Here is a 13,525-nt window from a genome sequence, read left to right on the forward strand (position 1 = left end):
GGTCCTGTTTGCAAGAGTGCAGCCTCTATTTGCAAGAGCGTGAAATCTTTTTTGAAGACCGCAGCCTCATGCAGTATAACTGTTAACGAAAGTAAATGTGATGTATATCAGGCCAAACTTCAAACAAACCCCTTTAGACATAGAATAAATCTTTCTATCTATGACAAAGTGAAGATGTTTATTTCGTCTATCGTCCTTTTTCCTCTGAGAGTGATTGGTGTTGCCACTTGCCTAGTAACATCTTATTCGATTGCTTCTATAGGTCTTCTGGGTGTATCCGAAGAAGAACTAAAATCAAAGCCTATGCAAGGATGGAGACGAACGCTGCAAGCCATTGTATCTAAAATAATGGTTGGACTCTTTTATTGTTCTGGTTTCAGAGTAAGAGTAAAAGGGAGACAAGCGATGACAAGAGAAGCACCCATTCTGGTACTGGCACCACATTCGTCGGTTTATGATGCGCTTTTAGTTTTCTTCCTAGGGTCGCCTTCCATTGTTGCCAAAGATGAAGTGAAGAAATTGCCGTTTATTGGAAAATTGGTCAATTTTACTCAGCCAATATATGTGGATAGAGAAGATCCCAATTCTCGATCAAAAACGATTGAAGAAATGGTGCGTCGAGCAACATCTGAGGATCCCTGGCAACAGACTTTGATATTTCCTGAGGGAACTTGTTCAAACGGGAAATCTCTGATCACTTTCAAGCCTGGTGCATTTTATCCTGGAGTTGCTGTACAACCTGTGTGCATTAGGTATCCTAATAGGCTTGACACTGTAACTTGGACTTGGGATGGACCTGAAGCATGGAAGACTGTGTTTTACACAATGACCCAGCTTGTTACTTATGCTGAAATCGAATTTTTACCTCCATATGTCCCGTCAGATGAAGAGAAAAGAGAACCGAAAATGTTTGCCTCTAATGTACGCTCTGAAATGGCCAAATGCCTTGAAGTACCCATTGTCGATTATTCCTTTGAAGATTGTCAACTTATGAATAAAGCAACCAAACTGGAATTGCCAAGTGAATCGGGCTTGATAGGAGTGGCCAACTTAAGATCCAAATATGGATTTGATAGAAAAGACCTTGAGACAGACCTAGAAAGCTTCGCCAAGATTGCAGATAAAAAGGATGGGGTTATTAGACTACAAGATTTGGCTTCTTACTTGAAAATACGTAGCAATAACCCTTGCCTTATGCAAATATTTAAAGCCTATGATCAGGATTCTAAAGGTTTTATAACCTTTAAGGAGTTCATCGTCGGCAAAAGGTCTGCTTCACTTCTTTGCCATCAAACAACAAAAATTGGAAGCTGCCTTTCAGCTTCCGGAGCGTGGGAAGAAAGGCTACGTACATTTATTGACCAAAACATTGCTGGTCTCTCTACATAGCTTATCAAGACCATAGAAATCAGACGTTCCCATACTCTCTGCTTTGTAAGGATTCTTCAAAAATAAAATTCTTGCTATCTGCAGTGCCCCCATGCCACATGTAGCAGTTTCTTTCTAGAGCATTGCAGTTATAGATACTGAAATTTTAACAAATCAGTTTTGACTTATAATTATGTCGAGCCTCGTTTAGCCGTGCCTGCATGCCACATGTAGCAGTATTCTTCGCGAGTATTGGGGTTATAGATACTGAGATTGTAACAGTTATGTTTTGACTTATAATTCTGATGCCTCGTTTAGCAGTGCCTGCATGCCACATGTAGCAGTATTCTTCGCGAGTATTGGGGTTATAGATACTGAGATTGTAACAGTTATGTTTTGACTTATAATTCTGATGAGCCTCGTTTAGCCGTGCCTGCATGCCACATGTAGCAGTATCCTTCGCGAGTATTGGGGTTATAGATACTGAGATTGTAACAGTTATGTTTTGACTTATAATTCTGATGAGCCTCGTTTAGCAGTGCCTGCATGCCACATGTAGCAGTATTCTTCGCGAGTATTGGGGTTATAGATACTGAGATTGTAACAGTTGTTTTGACTTATAATTCTGGTGAGCCTCGTTTAGCAGTGCCTGCATGCCACATGCAGCAGTATTCTTCGCGAGTATTGGGGTTATAGATACTGAGATTGTAACAGTTATGTTTTGACTTATAATTCTGATGAGCCTCGTTTAGCCGTGCCTGCATGCCACATGTAGCAGTATCCTTCGCGAGTATTGGGGTTATAGATACTGAGATTGTAACAGTTATGTTTTGACTTATAATTCTGATGAGCCTCGTTTAGCAGTGCCTGTATGTCATATGTAGCAGTATCCTTCGCGAGTATTGGGGTTATAGATACTGAGATTGTAACAGTTATGTTTTGACTTATAATTCTGATGAGCCTCGTTTAGCAGTGCCTGTATGCCACATGTAGCAGTATCCTTCGCGAGTATTACAGTCATAGATACTGATATTGTAACAGTTAAGTTTAGAAAGTTTACAAACGTGTTTCGAAAAGAAAAACTGTTTAATGTGGAAAATTGCCAATTGAAGCTGATTCAAGTGTTATAATTATTATTTCGATTAGTATTTTTTAATAAAGTTATTGCACAAAAAAAAGTTATTTTATTGAGAATTAGGATTATTGAGAATTACAAATTATTTAGAATTACAGCCCTCCTGCTTGAACAAAGAGGAAAAACACTTTTCTGCATGGGAAGCAGAGGTTTTCCCCCCTTCTTTTCACTGGAGCATCTACAAGCTTTCTCAAAATTTGTCTTGGTAATGCCGTCACGTCTCCCTTTACGGGTCAAACCATCTCTCTTCAAATCATAACTCTCTTTATAGAGAGCTATTTAAGGGGTTAATAGTTTGTTGTTTTTTTTTGTTTTTTATTCTACGAGCTTTTCCAAAATTCGTCTTGGTAATGCCGTCACAAATGCCGTCATATCTATCTTTACAGATCATACCATCTCTCTTTAAAATTTACGTCTCTCTTCACATCATAACTCTCTTTATAGACAGCTGTTTAAGGGGTTCGTTGATTTTTTTATCTACGAGCTTTTCCGAAATTCCTCTTGGTAATTCTGTCATAAATGCCGTCATATCTCCCTTTGCAGATCATACCATCTCTCTTTACAATTTAAATCTCTCTTCAAATCATAACTTTCTTTATAGAGAGCTATTTAAGGGGTTAATAGTTTTTTGTTTTTTTTTTTTTCTACGAGCTTTTCCAAAATTCGTCTTGGTAATGCCGTCACAAATGCCGTCATATCTATCTTTACAGATCATACATCTCTTTAAGATTTACGTCTCTCTTCACATCATAACTCTCTTTATAGACAGCTGTTTAAGGGGTTCGTTTATTTTTTTTTTATCTAAATTCGTTAAATTCGTAAAATTCGTCTTGGTAATGCCGTTATAAAATGCGATATATCACCAATATTGACACTTTTTGGGCCATTTTTTTTTTAGCAGAAAGAATGTGATGCAGTTGAATTGAACGAAATTGTTTTTAATCTTTTGTTAATTCTTATGTGTGTTTTGTTTTATGCTGCTCTAATGCAAAACAGTTCCTCATATCCCCTTTTCTAAGAAAACAAAAAATTATCTTTCTGTCTATATTTGAAATTAGAAAAACTTTTTATTCACAGGGCCCAGACACACTTGAATTTTGTGGTACCAGAAGCTAAACGACGTGTCAAAAAATAACTATCTCGTAAGAAATAAGCCCAGCTTGAAATGATGACAAGTCTCTTTCTCTTTTTTTGTTAAACAAATAAAAGTTTTTTTTTAACTGAAAGCAAGGAGCGACATTAAAACTTAAAAAGGAACAGGAATCATTCTGTTTACGAAAGAAGCCGTCCCTTCCTCGACGCCTCGCTCTTTACGGTAAAGTTGTTTATTGTTTTAAAAAGTACAGCTGTGACAAAGAGTCAAATTTTTGCGTAAAGAGCTAGTCATTGAGAAGGGGACATCCTCTTTCATATACGGAATAATTTCTGTTCGTTTTAAGTTTTAATGTCGCTCCTTTCAGTTAAAAAATTGTTTGTTTTTTTTATTTAATTTCTGTAAGTTTTTATCACAACTTCTAAGGCAACCCTTAAGAAGGGGTAACTCTTCATATACGGAATAATTTCTCTTCGGCTTGAATTTTAATGTTGCTCATTACTTTCAGTTAAAAAACTTGCTTTATTTATTTAATTTCTGGTTGTATTTCAAATAATACTGGTAAATCTGCCTTCCTTGGAAAATACACACACACACCCCGTCACGGGAAACCCCTCCCTGGAAATTTCGTCCAACATATAGTGCACCCCCCGTCAATTCCGTCGAGACAGTTCCATCCTTGCTGAAAATCACCCAACCGTGAATGACCCGTAAAATTTTTCTTAGCATACTTCCAATTATAAAAAGATTTTAATTTCTAATCGGTTTCTCAATCGCTCTGAAGATCCCCCCTTCCGTAGTAATTTTCCCGGTAACCAAAACAGACAGAAAATAACCCCTGAATAATTCCCACGAAATATCTCCACATGCAAAACTGAGTTGGCAAAGAGAATGTAAGACAATTAAAAAGTATGTCGTATAGGAATCCTGTGAAATTCCCCCAGTGAAAAATTTATCCTCGAAAATTCACTCCCCGGAAGTCCCCCCCCCAAAGAATATTCTCCCTATGGAATTCCACCTCAAGCACAACCCCCCCCCCTAAATCAAGCATAAAATCAACATCATAAGCTGATTCTCTTGATGTATCTATTAATCTCAAAATTCTGTCTTGAGTTGATTTACCTTAGAGTTGATACTGCTTGATTTACCATGGACAGTTACCCTTAACATCTCCAAGTGTAAAATTGAGTTGGCAAAGAGAAAGCAAGATATAATACGAATTTCGTATAGGAATTTCACTTTACTGAAAACTACATGTGTCTCGAACAGCCTTGGAAACTACAAATAAAATCAAACTGAATATTTGATATATAATGATATTAATTGTTGAAAGGTCATCAGTTCAAGGTTTTATTTCACTGTAATTTTTATTTTCATTTTCAATGGTGTAATAACTGGAAAAGAAAAAAACTGTTATATAATTCGTTTTCAATGAAGCGTCAATGACGCTGTAGGCTTAGACTTTTACAGTTAGGGAAGGGGGCAGTATCCAAACCCTTGTTTGCAGTGAAACTATATTTGTCTTGAATAGTCTTCAAAAGAACTAACAAAATTAAACTGAATATCAGATTTATAATGATATTAATTGCTGAAAGCTCATGAGTTCAAAATTTAATTTTACTGCAATGTTTATGTTTATTTTCAATGTTGTAATAAATACAAAAGAAATCACAAGATGCGAGAAGTATTATTCCCTTGAATCTTTCTTGATCCAGGTGATCATGCTGGTTAATACGTAGTAAAATACCACCCATGATCAATATTTAAAAATTAAAATTAGAAAAGAAACGTAAAACTTTAAAAATAAAAATAGGTCTGATTCTATCGTAGACTAAAACTGTTGCCTGCATGTGTATGCCTTAATATTTTCAGCAAAATGCTTATGTTATCGGAGTATGATTAGTGGAGGCACAGCCTTAACCAGAGGGAGGGGGTGTGGATAGGGGGTTTGAACCTCATCCCCTCCGAAATGTTTGCCCGACTCTTAAAAACGAAAGAAAATGAATATAAAGAAATTGTTGATACGTTTCTTAAGGCTTTTCTTGTAAGACCCCCCCCCCGATAAAATTCTTTTGTACCCCCCCCCCCCCAGAAAAAAAAATGGATACAGCCCCGAGCGGAGACTTAAGATGGTAGCAGGCGTCCGCTAATATTTGATAACTTGTTCCTTATAAGTTATATAAGTTTTATTATATTATAATACAATAATTACATTATATTATTATAAGTTATATAAGTATATATATATATATATATATATATATATATATATATATATATATATATATATATATATATATATATATATGTATATATATATATTCTTTTCTTTATACTTCAGCCTTTTCTAATTAGTGGATTTCTCAAGTGTCCTTCTTTCATTATTATTACATAACTTTGTTTCATTGATTAGGAAAATGGGATATCAAGTAGGAAAAGAATAGCATTTGAAGTTGCATTACAATCTGTTTCCTCTGTAGCTGATTATATAACGAGATGAGTACGAGTCATAATCAACTTGTGTAAAACCAAAATTACAGAAGAAAAGCATTTAAAAATGAGTTTTGATTATTTTCACGCTTGTGGATCGCAGTAACAAAATTGTAAAATCTATCCAGCTTGTAGAGTTTTTAATGAGCCATTTACTGCCCTCAAACTAATCAAACCGTTCGGTAAAATTCTATTACACTGAAAGTAGACAAATTTCACGGTCATGAAAACAGATGAAGTGACACTGTTGCCAGATTAAGCTAAATATAGATCCCATTCAGATTGGGACGGCCATTAAATTTGTAAAAATTCGACAAGGAGGCATCGTTTCATACATACCTATACACAAGGGAAGAGGAACACCTTCCACCTTCTCTACTTCCCTTTAAATTCCGCACCTACGAGTTCCTACTTGTGTAATTCCAATTATAAGTATATAATAAGATTTTAACTATCCCCAGACACAGTTCGGTCTAGGGATTTGAGTATTTCCCATTGAAGTTTGGGAGGGTGATACTTAAAAAATCAAATTTCATCCATAGACAAACATTTCACGTCTCCTTAGTGTATGACCAAATAAAACAGGAGTTATGAAAAATCCGGTGGCCAATACTACCTACTAGGGTATATAGGATGCTGGAATTCAAGTTTCCCAGGAGTTGGATTGAACATGATGGTGAAATCACGAAAGAACTAAAAAGGAGAATAGGACAAGCAACTTCAGCTTTCAACAAACTGAAACCAATTTGGCGTGGTAGTGAAAATTCACTACGCTTAAAGCTACGTCTTCTAAACAGCAATGTGATGTCCATTCTCCTTTACGCTAGCGAGTGCTGGAAACTGAATATACAGCTAGAGAAGCGTGTCCAAGCGTTTGAGAGTATGTGCCTTAGAAGACTCCTGAACATACTGTGGCAGGAGAAGATCATGAATATAGAAGTTCGTCAACAAGCTGGTCAACCTCTTATTACCGATCTCCTGAGGCGAAGGAGATGGGCCTACCTTGGTAACGTCCTTCGAATGCCTGAGGACCAACTCCCAAGACCCGTATACGAGTGGCACCCAGAGCTTTGTAGACGCCCTATATGCCACACTTGGCCCTGGAGGAACTAAGGTCTGAGGTAAGGTTACTAGTCATCTAATAGTGCTAAAGTTAATATAAAGCTGAAATTTAGGAAGATAGCTACCTCCCAGAAATTTGTGACATAGGTAGATTCCAAGATGAGAATTGGGGAGGAACTTTCCAGGAACAGTTGAATATGAAAGCGGAGAGCCAAAAATCTGACAATGTAGAAGATGGATGGAATAATTTTAGTAAAATAGTTTACGAAGTAGCAGATAGTGCCTTAGGGACGAAAGCTAGAAACGCAGCTAAGATTATTAGTGAGAATACTTTGAGCTTGGTAGAAAAAAGGAGGGGTTGGTAAAAGAAGTATTTGAGCGATAGATAATATGGGAATAAGAGGAATGTCAGGTAAGTAAAGAAAGCATTAAAATATGAATTAAGGAGGTGCAAAGTGGAGATCATGGATAAAATTATTGAAGATTTGGAAGATCCAATCAGACGACCTGATAGTAAAATATCGCATAGACATGCTAAAAAATGAGAGGAAGTAGTCAATCTGGGCTTGTCTCAATTATTAAAGATAGAAACGGGACCTCAATTAGTGATAAGGAAAGAGGTGTCAGTATGATCAAGTAGGGTTCCGAAACGTTGACACTACGGAAGATAGAGATAGATTTGTTAAACTTTACCCAAGGAATTGTCAACAGGTTTTTTTCAGTACTCTTTGACTGACCGTATTTCAAATAGTAAGCTGTGCAAAATGTGGTTGTACCCCCCTTTCTCGGTTTATAGTGAGAGAAAGATTGAGAAGGCTAAGAAAAGCTTTGTGGGTGAAGGATGACAGACTGTCTTTTTTGTCATTCAGACAAAAAAAGACTAAAACTCGCTTTTTACAGCTTATTAATCAACTTTGAGAAACTCTTTAGTTTTTCAAGAGACACTTGGATAGAAACCATTGATTTTTCTCGCCTCGCAACCATTTGAAACCTCTGAATATTGTAGACCGATTTTTCCTGGCGCAAAATTTCATCTCTCTTTACATATATCTTTTTACAGATCATATCATCTCTCTTTACAATTTACATCTCTCTTCACATCATAACTCTCTTTAAAGCACCAAGGACATAAAAAAAAACTTTTTGCCCCCTGAACCCACGTTAGATCTATTAGGTCCGAAAATTGTGACTCTCTAAGATTTTTTTCTTAGGTTGTTTCAAATACGAAAATTTTATAGCAGTGCCACATTTTCGTCAGTGTTGCCACATTGAATAGTTAATATAAATAAGCAAAACTAATTAATAAAATTTGGCAATACTTTTAGTCTATAAAATTTCAAACATTAGCATTCAATGGGTTCCCGAAAACAACTGCACCTTCAAAGAAATTTACATCTTCTTAACATGTCACGTGTTAAGACCGTTAACACAGTCTTCTCACGTGTTTTTAGCTTCTTTTTCTTTTGTTGTTCGCCCGTGTTTCTTTCTTTTTAATTTTCACAAGCTATTACCAAAAATCGCATAGCCACACATGGAGGTGTTTTTTCATTGAAAACTAAACTCCCAAATTTTCCTAACTTTTAAGGGTATGTATGGTTTCATAATTTCCCACATAACCGATTCAAACTATCATACTTCATTTTCACTGTCCTTGGTACTTGAACTTATTTCTACTTTCAATTTGAATTTACAGCTGTTATTTTTGATCTCTCCGGTCCTAACCTCCAATAAATTTAAAAACCTGGATTACTCCTGAATTAGCCGCCTTAGCAAGTACGAGCCGACTCCTTTCTCTTAATAGCTATGTTTCTTAGCATCAACTCATAAGAATAATTTGATATACCAATACACTGGTGGGAATTTATTATTGGTATTCTTTCTTGGATAGGTATTCAAATGAGTTTACTTCTTTTAAGGTATTTCTGGGAAGGCTTCAAGAATTTTGTCTTTAATCAGAGATACTTGAGCTTGAATTCACATAAGTGACTTTGGTCGCTTACGTTTAACACAAATCCATTACCGTTTGTCAAATCTTAGCTTAATTTGTTTGGAAGTTCGGAAATCTAATAAGCTCTTTGACAAAAGACATTAACAGTGGTCAAGCGAGAACTACCAAACCATGCCGCTCTGAAAATTCAAAATGCTATCTCTGATGGGAAGCGAAACTCTAATCTTTCAGGAATATTTAAAAAAGACTTGGAATTTGTTTTTTTAAGCAAAATTTGCCGGTTAAAAACACGAATTTTTTACTCAAGTCCGATAGAGAAGCGAACCGAAGCTTTGCCACCACAAAAAAACATGTGCGAGATTCGAATTCCGCCCATAGCCTAGCTTTATCACATTTTTATTCAGCGAAATTTGTTTCTTTTTCTGTCATGGTGGTATTTTTGAATTTATTTTTTATCACCTACCCTCATGACCTGTTTTACCACATATACCACTATTTGATTAAGAGCAGCTGAGGTGTTGCAATTTTTCTAGGAATTCGATTTTGCACATGTAGTGCAAGGACTCTAAAACAATATTTTGCCACGGAATTAAATATAACAAATACATTATGATAAAACTATTCTTACCCATAAGTTTCAGTGTCACTATAAAATTGCCTATCTTTATCTGTGACTAGTTGGGGCAACTTGGACCAATCAGGAATCAGATTGTCATCTACTAACTCTTCTGCAAAATAAAAGAAAAACGTTTTAAAATGCAATTTTGGAGTTTGTCCAGGTATTTATCCAACTCCTTTCTGTAATTTCCCTAATTTTAATGAGATGCTGAGAATTTTAATAAAGTCGTTACGTTTTTAAGCTGCTCCTATACAGATAAACAAAGCATGATAAATAAATGAATTCAATCGCGATAACAGGATGAATTAAGTCAAGGTCACATTTTTTTTTCTAAAAGAGTTGCTGAAGAAAAAATATCCACGACAAAATAACCACAACATCCGTCAAAACCAAGATTTTCTTTGGAATTCTCCATTTGAGTCCAAATACTTTATTCCGATTCAAAATTGAATTAGTCCTATAAAATTAATGGCATAGTGTTACTGATATAACTAAAATAGAAAAAACACCACGATCTCTCGAAATCATGTCGACATAAATATCGATATATATCATAGTCGGGCTTAGCCACTTCTATGATTTTGGAAATGTTGTCCAGATAAACAAAGGCGGATCACATAGAAGTCCCATCTCAGACCTGTTTCCCCTACCCTAAGAAGTATTATCAACTTTTTACTACAAATCTAAAAATTCATATCCCTACACGTCATGGCTGCAGCAGTTGCTGCAACCTAGTATAGAGGGGACCACAGCCCATAGTAACCAAAATTTAAAAAACGTGTTTCGAAAAAAACCGCCTAGTGAAAAAAAATTGCCATCTGACACCGATTCAGGGTTGTAACTATTATTTCGGTTCGTCTTAAAAGTAAAAGTTTAATGTGAAAAAAATATGGTGATTTCGAAAAAACACCGAAACCTCGAAAATGGCGTCAGACCTAAATGAAAAAGTGTACCATTGGAATCAGCATGGTCGAAAACCTATTGCCAGGAAATTACAGCCCCCCACCTTGAACAACAAGGAAAATCACTTTTTTGCGTGGGTAGGCCTAGAGGGTGACTAGAACATCATGGAAAGATGTTTAATTGCTCACTCGAGCGGAAGTTAAATTTGCTAATACCCAGTTTAAGTGACCAAAAAGATTGGATGACAGGTAGCCTCCTCCCCCCAAAGAAATCAAATCAAAATTTTGAGATAGCCATTTTGTTCAACATAGTTCAAAGGTCCAACAGCTATGATTTTGGTAATGCTATGACCCTCCTTAGTCCCTGGAAAAAGGGCTGTAGGCTGTATCGGGCGTGGCGTGTCGTATATTATACGTATCGATAAGCACACATTGGTATCGGGCGCATTTATATTGCACATATCCGGACCGAACTTATCATTTTTTCCAATCAAGGTTTTTCAAAATTTGATCGATTTTGAGGTGGGATTTTTTTTAGTATTGTAGGGTGAGATTTTCCGTGAGAAGGATTTGCCATCTGACACTAATTCAGGAATGACAATCCATTTTTCGGTAAATCTTAGAAGTACAGGTTTATTGGGAAAATAATTTATGACCATTAAGAAAAAAAAGCCATAGACATCTAAAAAATGGTATCAGATCAAATAAAAAGTGCACAAATGGAATTAACATGGTCAAAAACCATGCATAAGAGGATCCAGAGGAAGGAGGCTGTGGGGCCCCCGGGTTCCCCAATATTTTTTTGGCACACCTAATACATTTTTTTTTAAATAAACTTGTCAATTAGGTCAATTATTGGCACCCTTGTCACAATATCCTCCCCCCCCAGATTCTGCTCTACACCCACCTTTTTATAGAAGAATATCAGTCCTTCATCTTGAACAAGGAAAATCACTTGTATCAGTAGCGTAGCGGTTTGTTTAACCTTAAGCAAAAACCTTAACCCTTCTCTTCTGAGACACAGAGAAAATAAACACTCTGATTCTGATACAGTCTGTCCCTTTATCACGGTTGCAACAGTGTCCGCAGCCTAGTAAAGAGCGAACCATAGCTTATAATAACCAAAAGTAAAAAAGGGTTAAGAAAAAAAACTACACTGATTCAGGAATGACAACTATTATTTCGGTTCGTCTTAAAAGTAAAAGTTAATTACAAAACGAAATTTTTGGTGATTTCGAATAAATGCCTAGAACCCCCAGAAAATTGCGTCAGATCAAAATGAAAACTGTACCATTTGAATCAGAATGGTCCAAAAGCTTACACAGGGAAATTAGAGTCCCCCACCTTGAACAACAAGGAACATCACTTTTTTGCATGGGTATCTCTGACCTATCTCCCGTTCTTTTTTTTGGGGGGGGGGGCTAGCAGGTTACAAGAATACCATAGAGAGATGCTTAACGGCTCACTCAAAAGCTGTTTCTCATATCGACGTGCTTTTTATGAATTCCACAATATACAAGTGCCATATGACACTTAAAATGGCACTTTGGGTGCTATTTCTCAAGGGGTGGGGCTAGCGGGCTACCAGAACGTCTAGACAGATTTGTAATAGTTCATAATAAAAGCTATTAATCATATATACGTTATTACTATGAATTCCGCCGTCTGCAAGTTCCAAATGGCACTAAAAATGGCCCTGTGTTGGGTGTTGGTTAATGGCTCATTTGAAAGATTTTTCTCAATACTACGCACTTTTTATCAATGTTACCATCCGTAAGTGCGATATAGGACTAAAAACAACACTCTAGTGCCACTTATTAAGTGGAAAAGCTTGAAAGTATAAAACGGTATCATTGTAATAATTATGGTCCGAAACCCTTACCTCGAGGTTTACAAGAACATTTCCTAAATGTTCCTTCTCCAAGCACCCTTAATAAGTTGCGCAATTATGGTTCTAAAATCACCAATGGATTAAATTGGATAAGTCGTGGTTCAGTTAACAGTTAATAGAGCGGTAGACTTAAAATCAGAATGTCAAATGTTCAATTCCTGCTCGGGCATTTATTTTTCAATCAGGGTTTTTCCCTTCTATATGATTGTTTTTTTTTAGATAATTCGCTATTTTTGTAAAAATGATGCACTTATTTTTTAAACTTGTCAAGTACGTTGATTCAAAAGGGAATAGAGGTCATCCAGTCCATGGTTTGCTACGAAACGCTTTGCTGCATTCTTTCTTATCGGCATTCTTTTTAATAGTTTCATGCAAGGCTAAAAGCCAAGGCTATTACTCGGCCCAAGAGGAGAGTCAGCGCAATAGTGTTGACTTAGCAAAGAGCAATGATCTCCTACATTTATTTTTTGCGCCCACTTCGGATAAAACGAATGACCGTAAGAACTTGGGAGGGACTCATCCGATCAGACAATGATAGTTTGGTGTATTTTTTTCGGGTCAAAGACACACAAACGCAACACAGAGAAAAAGATAAACGAAAGAAAATCCCCATTTTCAACTTTTTATGTTATTTTCTAGAGTGTGTTAATTTGATTAATCTAGTTTTTCCCTTTTTTTCTGTTGATATAGGCTGCCAGACTTGAAGATAAAATATTCAATAATATATATATATATATATATATATATATATATATATATATATATATATATATATATATAGGTCTTTATTGTTTTCTCAAAGTTTACTGTCTTAATTAAAATTTATGCTTGAATTATGCAGGCTTATCTTATTTTTAACAAGATTTTGGAGAAAATAAATTTCAGCTTGGAGGACAAACTGAGGTTGGGGGGGGGGAACTGAATTCTGGAAGAGACAGAATTATGGAGAATTATCTGAATTATGGAGCAGAGGTCCCTCTGCTCCATAGCAAATTACGCAATTGACCCCAACTCCTT

The 13,525-nt window shown here is 36.1% G+C and overlaps 1 protein-coding gene across 3 annotated transcripts in view; it reads right to left on the reverse strand.

Annotated features, from left to right (window-relative positions):
- The window catches only part of LOC136036687 (phosphatidate phosphatase LPIN1-like), a 127,059-nt gene that overhangs the window by 79,337 nt on the left and 34,197 nt on the right, over positions 1–13,525 (reverse strand). For all 3 annotated transcript variants that reach the window (XM_065718997.1, XM_065718998.1, XM_065718996.1), the window contains exon 5: positions 9,725–9,824. In XM_065718997.1, the coding sequence (XP_065575069.1) occupies positions 9,725–9,824 (100 nt within the window). The remainder of the gene's footprint in view (positions 1–9,724; positions 9,825–13,525) is intronic.

This window comes from Artemia franciscana, chromosome 15 (genome assembly GCF_032884065.1).
Source record: "Artemia franciscana chromosome 15, ASM3288406v1, whole genome shotgun sequence".
Classification (NCBI taxonomy): domain Eukaryota; kingdom Metazoa; phylum Arthropoda; class Branchiopoda; order Anostraca; family Artemiidae; genus Artemia; species Artemia franciscana.